This window comes from Alosa pseudoharengus, unplaced genomic scaffold, assembly GCF_046254945.1.
Source record: "Alosa pseudoharengus isolate Yale_2024_CS ecotype anadromous, Long Island Sound unplaced genomic scaffold, YU_APseudo_1.1 YU_APseudo_1.1_scf_22, whole genome shotgun sequence".
Taxonomy (NCBI): domain Eukaryota; kingdom Metazoa; phylum Chordata; class Actinopteri; order Clupeiformes; family Clupeidae; genus Alosa; species Alosa pseudoharengus.
Window position 1 is genome coordinate 6,047,941 of NW_027468680.1, and position 19,515 is coordinate 6,067,455.

A 19,515-nucleotide genomic window follows, 5' to 3' on the forward strand; every position below is an offset into this window, starting at 1 on the left:
AGCAAGCTCCAGCCTGCAGGTCGTCTCCTCTGTCGTGTGGGCCTGCTTCTCTCGCCAGTCAGCACCTGCAGGTGTGTTATCCATTAAAACACCTTCAGGCCACAAACTGACCTTCACTTGACTTCATTACTTCTCGTCTTTTCTTTCTGGCTCCTCTTTCTTCCCCTTCCTTTGTTTTTTTTAACTTTCTTTCTCTTCTCTTACTTCAACACACCCCCCCCCCCCTCCACACACACACACACACTCACTCACACACACCACCCCCTACACACACACACACACACATCACAGAGTGCTGAGGCGCTGCAGTATAGCTCCGCTCGGCTCGCTGTTCTTCTGACCCAAGCTGGTGTCCTTGTAAGGGGTGCCAAACATTTGAAGTGGTTTAGGCATCAGCAGCCAGCAGCAAGGAGGACCGGACCAGGAGCTCAGCCCAGCACAGCACAGCCCCTCCAGGGCAAGCAGCACATTCTTTGGCCCGCCGCCGCTCCACTGATCACACACACACACACACACACACACACACACCACTCCACTGGAGCACACAGCTCCCTTCCAGCAGGGGAGGACTGGGGGACTGAAATGTTCCCCCCACAATACAGCTGATCCGGCTGGGGTCTGGGCCAGTTACGGACCGGAGTCGGCCTCCACCTGCTCCCCGAACTCGAGCCGCGATCTGAGGACAGACACTGGAAAAGTAGCAGCTGAACACAGGGGTCATTCAGGGTCATGACGAGAGAGTATACGTATACCTTTGATTTTTCTTTTCAGTTTGTCACATGAACGTATCCGGCTACACTAGAGTCTCCGCTCTGAGACATGTGGTTTATTCATTTGCACACGAGCCAAAGTGCCTGCCACAGCTTTAAGTCTTGGGATAAAACCATCCAACCATCTACTGAGTTACCAATCAGGATGGATGAGTGTCGTGCTGGTAACTAAGAAAACAGCCCATTCTGAAAGGACAGTGACTCATATTTACTCATATTTAAATAACTGATATCCAAAAAAACTTCACAGTGACTGTTTGACCTCGGGTTGTTTATGTGTTGAGGGCAGTTAAGGGAAATCAAAGCAGTCATGTTTGTGCTAATAGCTCTGTGTAGGCGTTTGCTCTGAAGGAGATACAGCAATACAGTGAAATAATTGCATCATCATTACAATAGGAAAAGAATTTGCCAAAAAGTGTGTGCGTATGTGAGTGTGTGTATGTGTGTGTGAGTGAGAGAGAATAAGAGAGCAAGGGAGAGAGTGAGAGAGAGAGAGAAAATAAGAGTACGAGAGAGAGAGCTCTCACTTTTGTATACAGGGGGATTTTTCATGTGTATTTATTTTGACAGGAAGTAAAACAATATGAAGTCGGCTGTTTTTCATTATTTTTGGCTCGGTTTTGCAGGGACTTTTTTTAAGTGGTCATAATATCCTTCCCAGAGAAAAACGAGAGGAAAAAGACTCTGAGCAACGAAAGAAGTGTCTCTAACTCTGAAACACCGACACACAGACTGGTGGCACACACAAAAGGCCCCACGCCCTGCCCAGCTTTATGAAAACGCTCCTCTTTCCATATCAGGAGTAGGCCAGGGGCAGTGATAGCATAGTGGTTAAGGAGCTGGGCTAGCAGGCTACATTGGACTGGGCTAGCATTGTGATATAATTGACACAAGTAAGTCGCTTTGGATAAAAAAAAAGTCTGTTAATGAATAGATAATAATGTAAGTAGAGTTATGGGCTCTGTGCACTAGCTTACTGGAAGTCAGCATGTTCATTGACATGGCTTTCAACAAGACCCTGAAGATGAGCGCTTTAGTTGTACCAAAACATAAGAAATACAATGTAGCCTACGCAAGTCTGAATGTCCATAGGCAGCTCTAAAGAGCACTGCTGTGTGCCACTCTGCTTGGCTTCAAATTTTTATAAAAACGATTTTAGCTTCCATCACCTTTTCCCTAAAAATGCCAGCCTACGTGCAGTGGCGGCACAAAATCCTGAACTCTAAACCTGAACATTCTTTAACAACCTATACAAATCATATAAGAGACTTTGTTAATTAATTATGTATTAAGCACTAATTATACAGAAATTCAGCACTATTACTTATAGTAGGCTACCTCAGGACACTAAACACAATATGGTCCCTGTTGCCCTATTGTTGACTCTGGTTAGTTATCAAAAGTGCAAAAGGCATATACTGTAAATTACTTACCAGTTTCATATATGCCAGTTTCATACCATAACAAAGCTGTTTCCCATTGTTCCATTGCAATTTATTGTTTCCCAGTTTGGCTTTTCCTGTTGTGTGTTTTCTGAAATAGCTTTCTTGAAATCCCTTGAGGGCACCGTCTTGTGTGATACTGTGACACACTCGCCAGCTGTAACGGACACATTTCCTGGATCCTTACCTCAGAAAACGTCAAACAGGGAGGGCCACACAGGAAAGCCCAGTTTGGCCCAGTTTGCTCTGTGGCCTGTCCGAACACGAATCACTGGATGTGTGACTTGTCTACACATCAGACATGTGACTCTGTCTGTCCTCTCCATAACTCCATTCAAAACAAAGATTCTAGAGTGCTCCGCTCCAATCTAGAATCTTTGATTCAAACACTGAAGTGACTCTGGCAGCTCCATGACTGTCCAAACACTAGCCTTGTGCCCCCCTGCCTCAGGAGAGGAGGGGTTGGGGTTCAGGGAGGCTAAACAAACTCCCCTGCAGAGACGAGCTGAAGGAGAGGAGGCGGAGCATGCTCCAAGCTGACCCCATCCTTACAGCTGGAGAGAGATGGTGGAAGAGAAAAAGAGAGAGAGAGAAAGGGATAGAGAGAGTGAGACAAAGAGAGTGAGAATGATGTGTTCAAATCATTTCTAGTGTATGACGACAGACACAGTATCAGTCTCTTGTTGGCCATGGTGTCGCCTGTTCATCTGTTTCATTGCTTATTTGCGTTCCCGTTTGAAGGCTAGTCATGCATGCCTCTCCTCTCCCACACTGGGCCTCAGTAATACTATACCGCGTTACGGTCGTGCTAATGAAGCTTTAATGAAGCAATTTGTGTTTGAACTTGAGAAGGAGGGAAACGTCAGGGAGATGGAGGCAACCATAACAGCTGACCTGCATGGCTCGAGCTTCCACAGAGGTTGTTTATGTGTTGAAGTGTTCCTGCCTTAGGGCACAGCGTCCCCACTCCCTGTTAAACTCTCCAAACAGGTCCCACGTCTCATCTTCCCCTCCTTCCCGACCCTGTCACGTTAGGGAAAATAAGCAACACAGAACGCACCGCACGTGTGTGTGTAGGTGTGTGTGTGTGTGTGTCCTCGGCCCAGGACAAAATACCCTCTGGTCATTCTGCTGCTGTGCGCCTCAATCTATATCTCCCACCATCGTAAGAGAGTCATTGTTGTCTCCTATGGGGCCGCTGCTGCTACTATGCCTGTTCATGGGAGAGGGCCTGGGCAAGCACACATACTGAGCCAATTACCTGAGACTGGTTGCAAGGGGGGGGTAATAGGAGATCACATTAAGCGCCCTGCACTACAACCCAACTTTGTTTCTACAGGCCGCGCGTATTTAGCCAGCGAAGCCCCGACAAGGATACGCGGACGCAGGAATGCAGAGATCCCGAAACATTCCCTTCAATGTCCGTCCATTCCCTTCTATTGACATTTCCACCCAAGTATTAAATTGTCGGGCGAGCGGGGATTCGGTTTCAGCAGAGAGACGGCCGGATAGAATAAAACTCGGTATCTGTGATTGCTCTCGAGTTTACAATAGGGCCTATAAAAATATGTGGGCTCACTGTTAAGGAGGGGTTGGAATTGAATATGTTCAAGAATGATAACCACACAAATGCATTTTGAGGCAAGAATCACATTTGATTGTTTCCATTTATCAAACAAATGGAAAGAAAGCAAGTTCACAATTTCTCTTGCCTGCCAACAGTACAGTTATGCCTATGTTCTATATGCCATATAAATACACATACTTCCTCCTATGCTATATATGAAAGGAAACAGTTTTTCAAACGCCTCAACCACATATAATTTTTACCTATTCATAATGCAATGAGTCATAATTATGGAAAGTCACTTGAGGTAAGGTAATAAATCATTATTACAACTGTCACATTTCCTTTTGGGTGTGCTGTAATGTTAAAATACAGTTATTGTACATTATAGATTTAAACTGTACCTAACATGCTGCCAGTTCTTCTGGCACAGATTTTGGAAACGTTTGGAAATGTCTTGAAATTGCACTGCACCTTTTGCTGGGCTTGGCAAGGGTGTTGTTTTCGAGATCAATTTCTGGATAGAATCCATCTTATTACTGCATTGGAGCGTGCTCATTCGAATGCCAGGCAGAGTATTTTAGCACATTCTGGAATCCTGTGTGCTTTTCTATTGATCCGTTCAAAATAGGGAGGCATTTGTTATGATCCGCAAAAGGTCTTGAAGCAGGAAAGACACCGAATGCAGAGTAAAGTCCTCCTGCATCCTCATTACTTAACTCGTGTCCAGAGGACGCTTCTCTGCTAATTTCAGCACACAGCAGCGCTCATCCCACCCCATCTCTGGGCTTTACTTTAAAACTGCTCTTTAGAAAAAAGGAAAAAAAAAAAACAGAAAACCTTCCTTCCCTACTTCTCTGTACCGCAGTGACACACCTCGTTGCCAATTCTAACCAGTTGTAGAGCCCGGAGATCAAGGCCGTAACAGACAGCTTGTTTTCACAGGCCAGATGGTCTCATCTGGAAACTATCAGGACCCCGAGGAGCCTGACGACTCGGGCCCTGAGATGTGCACAGGGTTTTGGCCACTGGCCCAAACTAGCTGATAAAACCAGATAAGCTTTTGTTCGAGATTAAGAACAGGGTCCGCTCTTATTTTAGGGTGAGCAGGAAAAACAGTCCTCTCTCAGGGAGAGAGCGAGAGAGGGGGGGGGGGTCTCCGAAATCCTCTTTGCTGTGGTGCCTGAAAACGACGACTAAAACAAATCAAACTTTGGTCGGTTGGGTTGATTGTTTTCCAGGCCTTCGATGGCAGAAAGCCAACCTGGTGCCGGTGTAGTCTTAAGTGTTTCCAACTGAAAACCGAATGGAGCTAAAGTAGTTGATACAGCAGCAATCCAAATAATACATCTCCATCTCCACCTCCGGCTTCCACTCCAGCTCCTTCTGCCGTTCTACTCCCCCCCCCCCACACTCACTGAGATTCAACCAAGCAAAACATACTTCATATCAAAGAAAAAACATTGAAACGTCTCTTTCGAGAATGTATCTCGAATGACAGTGTGATGAACAACATGAAATGTCCTCCATTGCTGCTTCTCTTAGGTCTAATTTAACATCTAATCGTTTCGTGCCAAAGCACTAACCCCCAAACATGGTTCCTGTGAGGTTTTAACTCTGGAACTAATACATGCCAGATTAGAGAGGAATCTGTTGAAAAGTCTGATACAGCAGGCTCCACTGGTGGAGTGAGGTGAGACCAACAGGACCACGGTGTAGATTCTCAGCTAGGGAGAGAATGCAGATGAAAATGTTTTACCTGAATAACCCTGCGCCCCTGCTAAATAAATGACAATTTAAATTTGTAGCCTGTCATATCATGTGTCATCCAACTAATATAACTCCTGCTGAATTCTGGATAGCAATCAACTCCAGCAATGGCTCAAGGCCATGAATTGAAGATGATGGCCAGGGGTGCGTTTCCCAAAACCATAGTTGCTAACTAAGTTAGCAACTTTGTTGGTTGCAATGCAATTTCCCATTGCCAATCAACTAAGTTGCTAACAGGTTAGCAAGTATGGTTTTGGGAAACGCACCCCAGATTAGTACCAGATCAGGGCCAGATCTGAGCGGGAGTCATCCGTCATCTGGGGTGGGCTTGCATTGGCTCCAGCTGTTTCCAACCAAACAGCGGCTAATTGCAGATCAGAGGTGCCTCTCCGTGCTGACGGAGTGTTTTATCTGCACAGGCGCGGCGTTCGGTACCTGGATCAAACGGGCAGCTGGGTCGTTAACTCCGAGGGAGGCGGTGGGTCGGAAGCTGCCGCGCTCTGATTGCCAGGCTGGTGCACCATGGAAACTAACCCCACTGTGTTTACAGAGGATCCGCATCTGCTTCACAGCATCAAGGTTAATGAAGGAGCTAGAGGACCATGCTACGTTAGAGCTGGGAAGGATGGTTATGGGAAAGCATGTGGAAATTGACGTTTCTCTGTGGCGGTTTAATTAAAAGGCAGGGGTTGTTGTATGTGTTTCATATTAGTTATGTGTTTTTTCGGTTCTTCGACCTACACATAACTACGTGTGATTGTTATACGGTTTTCATGTTTTCCACTTCCACGCCTTCAGCTTTTCCTACATTCAATTGAAATAGTACAAAATAAACACACAGCTGACAGTCTGATAAAGACATCTGCATGTACAGTAAAAGTGTGAGTCAGTCTAAAGCTTACTCGGGTATTTTTTTTGATCTGACCCAGATTCTTCCCTGCCCTGAGAACTGTATGAACTTTGCGGGCAGATGTCTAAAAGTAATCCTGACATTGCTGTAGCCCGGCCGAGCAGAGCCCCGGGCTTTCAGATGAGGTTGTATATTTTCTCTCAGTGTTTAGTCTTGCGCCGACCTTCTGGGTCTCGTCCTTACCGCTCCTCCCAGGTCTCTTCACTGTCTTAAGGTAAGCACTCTTAAATAGGACCAGATGATCCTCTCGCCCCGGCTCATTCACAAGGACCTGTTTGTGGACTCGAACAGCCAAGTGCTGTGCCGACGAATAGGTAGGGAAAGGGGAGAAGACAGAGTTTCCATGTTGTAGCAGGAAGGCACGTCATAAGTCCCCACATCAACAGGTGTACGGTACAATCACAAAAATTATTTGAAAATAAAAATGATTAGGTAATGAATTAAGGATTACAATTGATAAATTGTAATTTGGAGATGATTTCTAATTGAGATAAAAAATATATATAATATAATTTGTTGTTTATAGAAACAGTTTTCCATAAAATAAGCTTCATATGTATGTGCAGCACAGCATGAGCTTGAAAGGTTGAAATACAATGTGCACTCAAAGCAACACAATGCAGTCATTTCACCCGAAAATAACGGCTTCAAACTCATTTTGATACGCTGACTTATAAAAATGAAGTCTCTGACATTACCAGTGTACACCCAGAATGTTTGATATAGCACTATAACATTGTTGAGTGGGTAGGATCATGACCCATTTAGTCCGTTTTTGACAAACTGGATACAGTCTTAGCGCTAAATGCCATTAAATATTGACACAAATGTGCATAAAGATAAATTCTTCCATTGTGTTGCTTCAAGGGAAGAGGTTTATTGATAGATTACAGGGTATTGACTCTGCGCTACCACACTAAGTGCAAAACAGGGGTATAAAGAAATGACAAAATACAGTCCTGCTGGGTAATTTCTGATAATCATACTTCCTCGAAAAAAGGGCATCTGGTGTAAGGGTCTCATATCCAAAACCGAGGGAAGGCCATGCTTGGTGTCGGCTGTGTGAAAGCCATATTTACCCTGCCCTCAACTATTCCATGTGGTTGAGTCTGGTGGTGAGACTGCCTTGGGTCGACCAGCCTCAGAGTTACGATGTTGTAAAACAGGAAGACGTCTCCGTCCCCATGGACAGCCCAGCATGAGCTCATCTTGGGTTACCTACTGTATGATATGTGTGGATGTCCGTGTCTCCTAACCACATTCATGTAAATTAAATTAAATGAAGAAACAACGGAAGTCCCTCCTTCACTGTCTAGGAATTTATGACCTTCAATTGATTCCGACTGTTTTGCAACGAGCAACCCGTAAATGGCTCTGCCATTACCACTCGAGAGGTAATCTGGGTACCCAGAAGCTCGCAACATGCTGAACGAACACTCAAGAGCACACTAACACAGCACATCTCCACATTAACAGCCCTCTTATTATATTGTAAGAGATAACGTAGTAAAAGTTTACCAACTAAGGAGTTTGTTAGTCCCACCCCAGACTCTAATTACCACCAATGAAAAAAGTTTATATGAGCTGTTTTCTGTGTGGTCTTACAGAGCATTTCTAAGTGATTTTGTTTGCTATCCGCTATTTAATTTTATCCTATTTCCTGTGGTAATCCGACGTTACATTACTTGTGTCTTACATGTTGTAATGCATATTATTATTCCAAGCTGAGAGTGATGTTATTTTTCTGTTGTAAACTACGCTTACACGGTTCCTTATATCCTGTGTTTACATCATGATAAAATTAATTATCATCCCCATCTTTCAAACTGATAAACACAGGGGTGAAGTCTATTTGACCTTCGAGTAATTTAGTCGTACAGAATGCACTGCATGGCAATTACTCAAGTACAGTATGTGCTATGATTTTGTGTGGCTGTGTATTAGTAGTTTCATAAGGCCTGAAAGGCTGCAGTAATTGTGATAACAGAGCGAAGTCATCATGACCACTGCTGATGGTACGGTCACTCGTCTGTGAATTCTCTCCGGTTCACGCATGCTGACGGTGAGATGTACCTTTAAGATGTCAGCGGCGACTGTTTACATACACTGGTTAGGTTTACGCTCTGTTTTGGTTCTTAAGCCGCTGTGTCAAACACTCTGACGGATGTTCCCACCGTGGGAAGTGAGGTAATGGCCGACTGACTTCGGCTCCTTCATGCGTCCCTGTGATGGATGGCCCAGCTGATTGCCATCCCAAATAACCCTGGCATTTAAAGTGCGCATTAACATCGGCTTCGCATTTGTCTCAGAGGCACGTTGTTTAGATGTAACCCGAGCAAAGTTTATAATGTGCTGAAAGGGATTAAGTGTTGGAAAGGCTTTTTAGAAATACAGATACACAACACACACACTGACTGTAACACAATCCACTTGCCAAAGTTAGCAGGTTAGCTCTTAATAATGATTGTTTTAACTTGTGTTAAGATAAAAAAAAAAAACATTCCTCTATAAAACAGACGCTATTGCATTCAGATGTAACACTTCAGACGTCTAACAGAATCAAGTAGACCAAAGGAGCCTCTAATAGGCACAGTATCTGACTCAAGTAGACTACCATTAGTAAACATGTAATATATGAGCACCATTCTTATTTTGTTTACCAAACTTCCTGCTGTCCTTCTTAAGGACCCTCGATTGTTGCTATGCAACGGAAAGGTTGCTTCAAAACAGTAAGTCATCATATTCTTGTGATTTATCTGTTGTTGTGGATGTCTGAGCAGTGCCCGATTGACATGCCCAGGAGTTCATTTAATCCCTCTGCCATGTTTGTCAGGAAGTTTAGCTTTGAAGTGGCCACTGAACGCTTTGTAGTTCTTCGGTCTGAACCTTGTCCAGCACAGGTCCACATAAGTCCAGAGGTAGACAGATCCCCCTGAAGGTCAGTCGCTGACCGGCTGTCTATCTCTGTGTAATGTTTTTGCGGACTGGCCAAGCCCATGGCTGGTGCTTATCTTGGCAAGCACAGACGAGCCCCCTGCAAGTGCCATGTCCCCCTTTTTAATGGGCATTAACAACCTCACCAAAGAGCAGAGCATAAACAGCAATGACCTTCAGTTCCTGAGAAAGGAACACACACTCAGGGAATATGACATCATGGATGCCGTAGTAATGTACTCTCCAAACAGTTCACTCTCTCAGGCTCGAGGTGGAGCGTTGTTTAGAAATATGGTAATGTCACCAATTGCCACTGATTAACACACAAATACCATTGAAATAAACAGTGGTGATTTAGAGCTACGATTCGGCCTAATTAATATTCATTTGTGAAAACCAGCTTTGCGTTTCCTGTCTTTTCTGTGTGTGTTGGCAGCTGCTGTGTTTTCCCTCCAAATTGATACTAGTCCTGGGTGCCAAGCAAAAGATATGCCAGGGGGAAGTGGTGTCGTGTAATCTGTCACAATTACAGCAGTTAACGGCGGAGAGTTCCCTTTGCCATTCATCAAAGCCTGGGGACTATCTCCATTAAAGGTTGTATCAGCGATAGCGGGGATACGTCACTTCTGTTGATGTTCAAACAAAACAAAGAGCTAGCTCGCTACTCCCTCCCCCTCCCTCCCGTGCAAATAAAACGCTCCTAAACGCGCATCTCGTCGGTTATTGGTTGAAACACTTTATTTTGCCTTTGAGGGGTTGCCAACCTTTGTTGATAGCAATTGTTTTTTGTATACAGATCTCGGAGCCTAGGCTGGCTACAGAGACACGTTTTTTTGACGGCCTGCTTATGGGGCAGGCAGCTAGCGGATCGTAAGTAAAGATTAGATTAATGTGATCGTTTGGGCCTTTTTTGGGCCTGAAATCGCTGATACAACCTTTAATCCTGTAGAGATTGCAGCATTTCAAGTCGACCCCTCGACCTGTTTTAGGTCATTCACCGTTACTCGCGCTCCTGACTGAGTTCTGTCAGTGAGATCAAACACCCACAGAGCCTCGCTGGCTTCATCACTGTCATTTTAAACGTGCAGTCTGCTGTTCTACTGTAATCTAAAAATTCTAAAAATCAAAAAAAAAAATTGTCAAATTCATGAACCTTACGGTCTGTATAATGAGCATTTCTTAAATTCAAGGGTCCTTCCTTGGCAGAACTGGTCCTTACTACCTGCAAAAATGCCCCCTTCTCACAGAAGTTCACATTTGGTGTGGTGTGAGAGTTCACATTCACATTGCATTGTGTATTGACGTACAGCCTGAAAACTGTATGGGTGGCACTATTTAGTATGTGCTTTTTATCACAACAGAGCTGTTGTGGCAGCATACCAATAACACCATGGGCTGACAAAGGCTATTGTTTCTTTGCTCTGTATGCAATGTGAGTGAGTGTTCAGTTTGATGACATTGTTTTCAATTGGAATGCCCTAACTACTGTAGATGTGATGCGTCACAGTGTTGTACACCGCAATGTTTTGAGCAGAACTTTTGTCCGACGCCCCGTATTTATTTTCTTTCTGTCACACGCATTCTGCTATAGACCTTTTTCACAGCTGCCATTTTTACATGAAATAGTAGGCCAAGCACTACTACTTGTTCTGCTATTTTGAACAAGAAATATGATGCAATAGGCTGACATATTTGACTGATTCATTGTGGACCGAGAGCATTCAATGCTACACAACAGTAAGTCGTTCGCATGCAGTTACTGTAGGTACAGGTGCAGATACGCTATTAGAGATAGATGTAGAACCACATATCTCCAGTTTCATGTCCCAATTCGAATACTTCAACCAATTACCAGCATGCCCCATATGATTAAAATCTAAAATGTATTTCCCTGTATGATTAAAATCTGCTCCAACAACATAGCCTACTTAATGACTTATCGGAATTGAAGGAGTATTCCAAGTAGTGTTGGCATTTCAAAGATAAACCCACTCACAAACACATGAGTGAGTTTCATGGGCAGCATACTCTTTATTAACAGCAAATTCTAAAATTCCTACACATCAGGTCGGCATCAGTTCAACATGTAATCCAACATCGCCTTCCGGAATGTTATTTGATGCTATCACGGGAATAAAAATGTATCGACAGACCTTGATTGGGATAAAACTGCCAATCCGATTAGAATTTAAACCGGAATGAAAGGGGTGGTGTATTCCATTATTATTATGATTGAACAGCCATGTATAGACACCTTCAATATTTGTAAACATATTTGTATTCATCCAGAATATTTGTAGGCTAAACATCTAGGTTGGGTGTGCGCAGCAGCATGGGGTCAGAAAAATGGCGCAGCTTATAGCTAATAGACTGGCATGTTGAGCTATCAAGGTAGCCTATGCACTTTCATTGTCACCCCAGGACCGTGAACCATTGCTTAATAAATTAGTCTTAGCTAATGTTTGTGATTGTCTGCTTGATTCTGCACAGACTGAGTAGACAACATTACGGCTATCTGGTTGATAAGCCCAGTGTGTATACACACGAAAAAGTAGTACAGTACAAGTTCCTTGATGTTTCAGTCAATTCACACACACACACAATTCAAAGGGCATGGAAAGCTTTCTGACCCCAATAGTCAATCAGGTTGGCTGCTGTAGCTTCTTAAAGGAAAAGCAAAGCAGGAACTGCTATTTCAGTCGTGGCCTACTGGGCTTCGGGCTAGGAGCCGAAGGGTTGTCAGTTCGATCCCCAACCAGTAAGAGCGGCTGAAGTGCCCTTGAGCAAGGCACCTAACCCCTCACTGCTCCCCGAGTGCCGCTGTAGCAAGGCAGCAAGGCAAAATTTTAATTTGGAATAGTTTAATCGGAATGACAAAAAAACTGGCTAATGATACTCAGAGTGAAGGATCGAACTCAGATGGAACTGAAAGAATTTCCCATTTCAGGGTAGATCAATTACAGTTCAAATACAGTTCAAAAACAAAGAAATGGCAGGAATGGCCCAAAACTCTTAAAAAGTGTGATTTCAAATGGTTTTCCTCTCGGTGGTGAATCCCCTTTAACCCCCAATCATGTCTTTTAAAGGAGCTAGCCTGTAGGCTACTACAAGTTACTTTAAAAGCATCTGTTGAATTAATAAATAGATTTTGTTTTCACTTGACCCTGAGCCAGTGCGTCCACCTTTCTCAAATTGTGTCCGTGGGAGTAACCTCTTTCACTTGTTTACATGTTTACACATAACATGCATGGTTTTGACCAAAGATTCTAGAACAGAGCGCTCCGCTCTAGAATCTTTGGTTTTGACTTTGCATGGAATTCGAGCTTGTGCAGCATAACAATGCAGCAGGGAACAGATTATGATCTGTTAGAGATGATGGGCATATACAAACATTCAAAACAAAATTTTAGTTCTTCGTGCCTGTTTGTCTCGAGTGCCTTAGCGGAAAGGTCATTCATCTGCTGAAGACATAGGCTACCTGAGGAACCACTGGCCTATATGGCAGATATATTGGCATATAAGAACACGATTGTCTAAATCCATAAAGACTTTGAAATTGATAGCCTACGGAGAGAGACTTGATGACTTGTAGATACAGCTTTCCAGGTAGGCTGAGTGTCATGTGTTTAAGGAGAGGATATAAAACTAGATCTAGGTTAATTCTGGTACGTATAACAAACCTTGTGCTTCATTTTAATAGTTTGTCTTTATCTGCAGTTGTGTTGCTTGTCTTGGCCAGGACACTCACATAATTATTTTTTATTGTTGTCTGGTGGCTTCTTATTCTTCTAACACTGTGTCCTAACAGCATGCAATGTGTTGAGGCAGCCCGAAAAAAGTGGACCTGACCATACTGCAAAGAAGTCTCGTACCCCATGAATTAAGACAAAGATCAAATCAAGTAGACCAGTGTGTGATAGATGTCATTAGAAATAATCATGCTTGCATAAAACAATATATAGAAATGCTTGGGTAAACAATCTATAACTAACGCTTGACAAAAACTACAGGTGATATGCACAGAAAAACGTTTTGTGCAGAATGCTCAAGAGAACATCCTGTTGTGAGTCACCTAGCTAAACCACAAACTGTGAAAAAAACCTAGCCAAAAACTGATGAATAGAAAAAAGACACCCTGTCTATCATGAAAAATAATACAGCAACACACCATATTCAGAAAGGGTGTAAACATATAAAAGAAGAGATAAAGAGAGACAACACAGTCTAATGTCTTATCATAAGTAGTTGATAACTTTCCTCTTGGTGGAATCAATTTTTTTAACAAAACTCTAGCTTAGAACTGTATAAGTATCTTTTTAGCAACTGTTGGCCTTTTAACCGTGTCATGTTAAATGCTTATTTGTATTGTGTGAAATAATAAATAAACTGCTTCCAGTGAGGAAGATAAAAAGACATCATTATCTGAGTTTGAATAAAGAGAAATTCTAAGTCTCCCTGGCACAGTTTGATAACCACACCTCTTTCAGAGACTACTTTCCTCCTTACGAGATAGTAGGCTAACAATTGAATAAGTTGCTATTTTTGAGAAGAACGACAAAAAACTTCAATTCTCATTGAAAAGGGTAAGTTGCTCTTCAAACACCTAATTTCTTTCTAAACAGATAGGGTGGGCTCATTGAATAAGACTGTTGGAAACACTGTGACATGTTGTTAAAAAAAATGACAATGTATCTACTATTCTAAAACTTAATGATTATATTTCAGTGAATAATAAGCAAATGTTTCAAATGTGAGCAACCATTTGCGACAAAATCAGTTTGATTACAAACTGGAATGTCCTAACTGTATGTGACGTGACACAAGGCTGTGCAGCGCGATGTGACGTGACACTTTGACCAGAACTTTTGTTGGACGCACGTTTCTATTTTCTTTCTGTCGCTCGTGATGTTCTGCTATAGACCTCTTTCACAGCCATTTTGACATAAAATAGTTGGGCAAGCACAGGTGTTACTAAATACCTTAATGAAGGCTTAAATTCAATTTAAGTGTAGCAGAACCTGTAGAACCTGTAGAACCTTAATGTCATTAATAACTGGGCCTGCCATATATTTTAAGTCAAAAATGTCTGCAGAAATCAAGTCCATTTTGAACGAGAAATATGACGCAATAGAGCAGCGTGTTTTTAGAGATACCGTGTGGACAGAGAGCACTCAATGCTATACCACAGCCATGCAGTTAAGGATAATCTGTAACTGATTTTCTGTTGTTACGTAATAACTCAAGATGTTTCAGCAAACAATCATTTTAACCTAATTCAAACTTTTTTTTAAATTGTTAAAATGTTACATTTATGTTGAAACAACTCCAAGGTGGCAACTGACTTCTTGCCTTTTGCCAAGTTATACGATTTATATAGTGATGCGAAACACAACCGGGAAGCAAATGGTCTTCTTACAGGAGGAAAACAGGGGATACTGTATTCTCCTTAGAAAGAGCTATCCGATTGAACTGTTCAGAAGCACCCCAGAGAAGGCTTCCATAAAAGATAGACTTGGTGCATATTTGAAGCAGGGCACAGATACAATACGCTTCTGATATGTGCCATTGTGCTGGTGGAACAGCAAGCATTGACAGAGGTTGTTATCAGCTATCAACTGGTTTTTCACTTTTTCTATAGTGTTACAAAGCTTTTTTGTGTATGTAAACAGTCTGTAAAGTTTCAAAGCCCACAGGGATAGGAGAGAGAGAGTGACACTTTCAAATAGAAAACCAATTTGTGCAGCTCCCTGAAGCACCCTATTGTACCACAGCAGCGTTCAAGCCCTTTTCAGGTGGTATGTGATGATGTCAACTCATACCACATCCTTATTGCCCTAGCAACATCTTGAAGATTTTGTTATTCATGTTTTCAGTCTGCATCACACAGTGGCTGATATATTATTGTCTCTCATAGACTTGTATGCAAAATGCTTGCCTTTCTCAGTGTTTACAACGTTTTCTATTGTGGTGGCATAATGTCTTTGTGCTGAAGAGGTCATGTACAAAATACACACTCTTCAACATGATCAAGAATCACTTTGGAGATTTATTTGGGATTTTACAGACATAAGTTACAGGGAATAACCTATTAAAAGGCTTTATGGTTTAAAACCACGAAAAAGACATTTGGACAAGACAAGGTGTAGCTGCATTCCGGTCACTGCCATATTTAATTGCGTACATAAAAATTCCTCATCATAAAACTCCATTGGGTTGAGACGGTCTCTAATTTACTTTCGTGGGACTCGATTTTCTTCAAACTATCTAATATGCAGCCATTTCAGAAATGTAAACCACCTCAGCAGTAGGTTTAAAATTAATCCCTAACTGAAATTTAAATCTGAGTTTAAAGCAGTTGAGCAACAGGTTTAAAATTAATCCAGGTTTATATGAATTTCTAAACCAAGATTAAAAGGATGGATTAAATGTAATCTTGATTACTTTTAAACTTTATTATGATTTAAACTATGTTTAAAGTTTGGTGCAACTGGATTAATGGATAAACCTTGATTTAATCCAGGTCCGGTCGAGACTTAATCCTTGTTGGTGCAACCCACCTTTTGTATGTTAGTTGTAATGGTGCATGGTGTTTTGAGTATGCTTCCACTTTCTTTAACCTCTAGTGCCCTAGAACAAACTAGTCCTTGACCTCTGACCACATGTGACCTTGACCTTTAACCCCTTGACCTTAGGGACCTAATCAGTGTATCTGAAGCACTGTGCATGAATTGTGCTTCATAAGTAAAAAATAAACTTGCTTTGCTTCATGTTTAGGCCAGCACAATGACCAGCACAGGCAGCTTTACTCTCCTCGTGCTCTGTGGACTGGTGATGGTGATGATTGCAGGTTTGAGTTCATCTCTATTCTGACCATCTAAATTACAGTCATTTGTGACCTTTTGCATTCACTTATTTCTCTTCATTATTTAGTCATTTGAATGTTTCATTTAAGGTACAGAGGGCTCAGAACAAGATGCTGAAGTATATTGTCTTAGTAGAAAAAAATGTCTGAGATGTCACAATTATTGTTTGAAATGAAACTCACAAATCATCAAACACATTAAATATTTTTTGTTTTATTTTATTTTGTTTTTTACTTTCAGTGTTCAGTTTCACTTTTCATTCTTATCATTAAAACATCAATGAGAAGATATTTTTTAAGAGAGAATAATTTCTAAAGTTGAGCTGTTTGTACATTGCATGTATCACTTGGTATTGCTGCACCATTTTTGTATTAACCTCTTTTCCTTATAGGAGAGACAGAAGTGAGAAGTATCAGGAATGTGACGTACGTGCATGCTTGTCCTTATAGCTGGTTTCATTATGGTACCCGATGTTTTAGATTTGTCCCCACAGCAAGAACTTGGGCTGAATCTGAGGTGTGTCCCTTATTTATGAAATTTTAAATACATTTACATTTTGGTTTGCCATTAATTTGTGGTTGCCATATGAATTGCTGTTTGATGAGAGAACTAGAAGTTTGAATATCACCAACAAAACGGCATCAGCAAAACATTGCAACTGATTAATAGGCTGTCAAATTCTGGAAAAAAATCATGACATAACTAGAATGTAATGCCAGAGGAATTACAATAGTGGATGGAAAGCTGCTGGCTTAATGTTGGTGAGGAAATTCCTTGAAAAAAAAACATTAAATCACTTAATCTTTGAGTTCATACAAACCCTCATACCAAAAGACCTTGTGTGTCAAGGCGTTCTTGAGATATAACAATCAAGGTGTTTTTGACCTTGACATTTGACCTTTGACCTCCAACATCAATTCACTTCATCTTTGAGTCCATACAAACACTCATACCAAATTTCAGGCATGTATGTCAAGGCATTCTTGAGATATCGCACTCAGAGTGTTCATTGACTTGACCTTTGACCTCCAACATCAACTCACTTCATCTTTGAGTCCATACAAACACTTGTACCAAATTTGAAGCATATGCGTCAAACCGTTCTGGAGATATAATGCTCAAAGCATGAGATATGGCTGTGACTTTTATTTTGACACACGGGAAACACTTAAACAGGATGTGTAGTTTTAGGGAGCACCAGATTGTATGCATTAGAAGCTGAGACAGTTGAATTCACAGGTGACACCTGTGCCAGTGTTCTAATTTGCCCGGGAACTGAGTCCCGAAGTGTGACGTAGCGTTTCCATGACGGCAGAATCACTGGATCTAAACAAACTTTCGAAGTGGCATAAATAGCATTGAATGTAGACATGTGGCATCATTTCTAGCTAATAAAAATAAATATATCCATTTAAACGTGGTTTACCTGCTAGGCAGCAGCTTAGCCACATAACACGGATTCCCTGGCAGGTGTAATAGAAAGAAAAAAAATTCCAGTGGATATTTCACGTCTTCTCAAAGACTGGCGGCTGTTAAGAGCGACGTTTTTTGCCAAAAAAATAAAGCCAAAACACGTCCGTGAATTTAAGGATTTTAACCGCATGCTGTGAAGTTACATGCAGGTCTCTTTTACGGAGGAAACCCATGCTAAAATAAAACTCTGTAGTCAGGAATTTGATCGTGTTGGTATGAATATATGTTGTAGTATGTGATTCCTACAGTGTACAAAAAATATACTAACGTCTTAGAAACGTTGTAAAACTATTGAAATAGATTAAGAAAGCCACCGCTATGGTGATTTCTAATGGTAGATTGATTTGTTTAGATCCAGTGAAATTGCTGCCTTGGCAACGCTGCGTCATGGCTTCGGGACTCTACTACTCTGGGAGCTTAACGAGCACAGCTGGCTTTAGGCCATTATGACATCACAGCCTTTGAAGTCTATGGGGGAAAAATGAGCTTTTTACCATTTTTTTCACCAGTATAAACTTTTTTAAAAATCGGAAATAATAACTCTCTTGCCCCACTCCAGACCTACAAAACGGTTATTTCAACATATCTGTACGTTAAGCGGTTAGAGTCGCATTAATTCTTGAAAAGGTAAAAAGAAAAGATTATAATAAGAAGAAGAAGAAGCCAGGAGATTTCAAGATAGTGGATTCCATCCACTATAATAATATTACCAGGGAGGATTATTTCATAGTTCTGTGGTACTCCATGATTCTTCAAAAACATGCACTGTGAATCAGTGACAAACAAAAATGAAAAGAAAATTTGTTCTTGTAGCAATACTGTGTAATGATTGGAGGGAATCTGGCCTCGGTACACAACAAAAAGGAGTACAATTTCATCAAGGATCTTGTCCGCAGACACACTCACGACTCTCGTATTACCTGGATTGGAGGATACGATGCTCTTCAGGTACTGTATAACAGCTACAATCTATTATGGTTTCATGGCAATTATCCTTTCAACATAGCTCAAGATTACATTGGTATTAGCTATGAAATAAGATTTGCTGGCATTTTACTTTTTTCAAAATATGGGGGGTGCCACGACGAAATGAGCCCTATGTCGTGGAAATCCATTTCGATATAGCGATTTGACCATGAACACATTCCTTAACCTTCAAAGTTCAAAATATCTGTGCACAGCTCTTCTTTTTCCAGGTGCTGATGATGTTCAGCAGAACTATTGAAACTTCGAAAAAGAGTATACATCCCACACTGGAGGATATCCTTTTGTTGATTTTATTTGCATGAACTGATGCGAAACACGTTTGTTTAACGCAAATAAAATCAGTAAAAGGATATCCTCCAGTGTGCATTTTATACTGTTTTTTGGACATTCCTTAAAACCTCTTATCTATCACTCATTGATGTATTGATGTAGAAATATGATTTTGAAGGCTAAATGTGTAGGCTTTTTTCTTACTCGTTCAGATGCTGTGTGAGAACAGGAAAGTTTCCGTTTTCTTTGGAAATAAACTTCATGCTTTGGCTTTTGGCCTCTTTAAGAATTCACCATAAATAGGCTATCCACTTGCAATTATTCTGAAGAAAATTTCTATTTTGGCCAAGAGATTTATGGAGGAGAAACAGCAACCTAAACATACAGTTGTTGTTGCTGACCAGATTCCTCGCTGAGATTGCACCCAATTGGTTCGATTCAATATTGTGGCGAGCGCTCGTGGAAAGATGCAAATGAGTCAGATTATCTTAATTTACAACCCTTGCGTCCCTTACACCGCGCGACCACA

At 41.5% G+C, this 19,515-nt stretch overlaps 1 protein-coding gene across 1 annotated transcript in view; it reads left to right on the top strand.

Moving 5' to 3' along the window:
* Positions 1-13,865: 13,865 nt before the first annotated feature.
* The window catches only part of LOC143139519 (galactose-specific lectin nattectin-like), a 35,938-nt gene continuing 30,288 nt past the window's right edge, over positions 13,866-19,515 (top strand). Inside the window, exons 1-4 of the mRNA XM_076300102.1 lie at positions 13,866-13,976; positions 16,168-16,240; positions 16,648-16,772; positions 18,543-18,677. Of these exons, the coding sequence (XP_076156217.1) occupies positions 16,177-16,240; positions 16,648-16,772; positions 18,543-18,677 (324 nt within the window). The 5' untranslated portion in view covers positions 13,866-13,976; positions 16,168-16,176. The remainder of the gene's footprint in view (positions 13,977-16,167; positions 16,241-16,647; positions 16,773-18,542; positions 18,678-19,515) is intronic.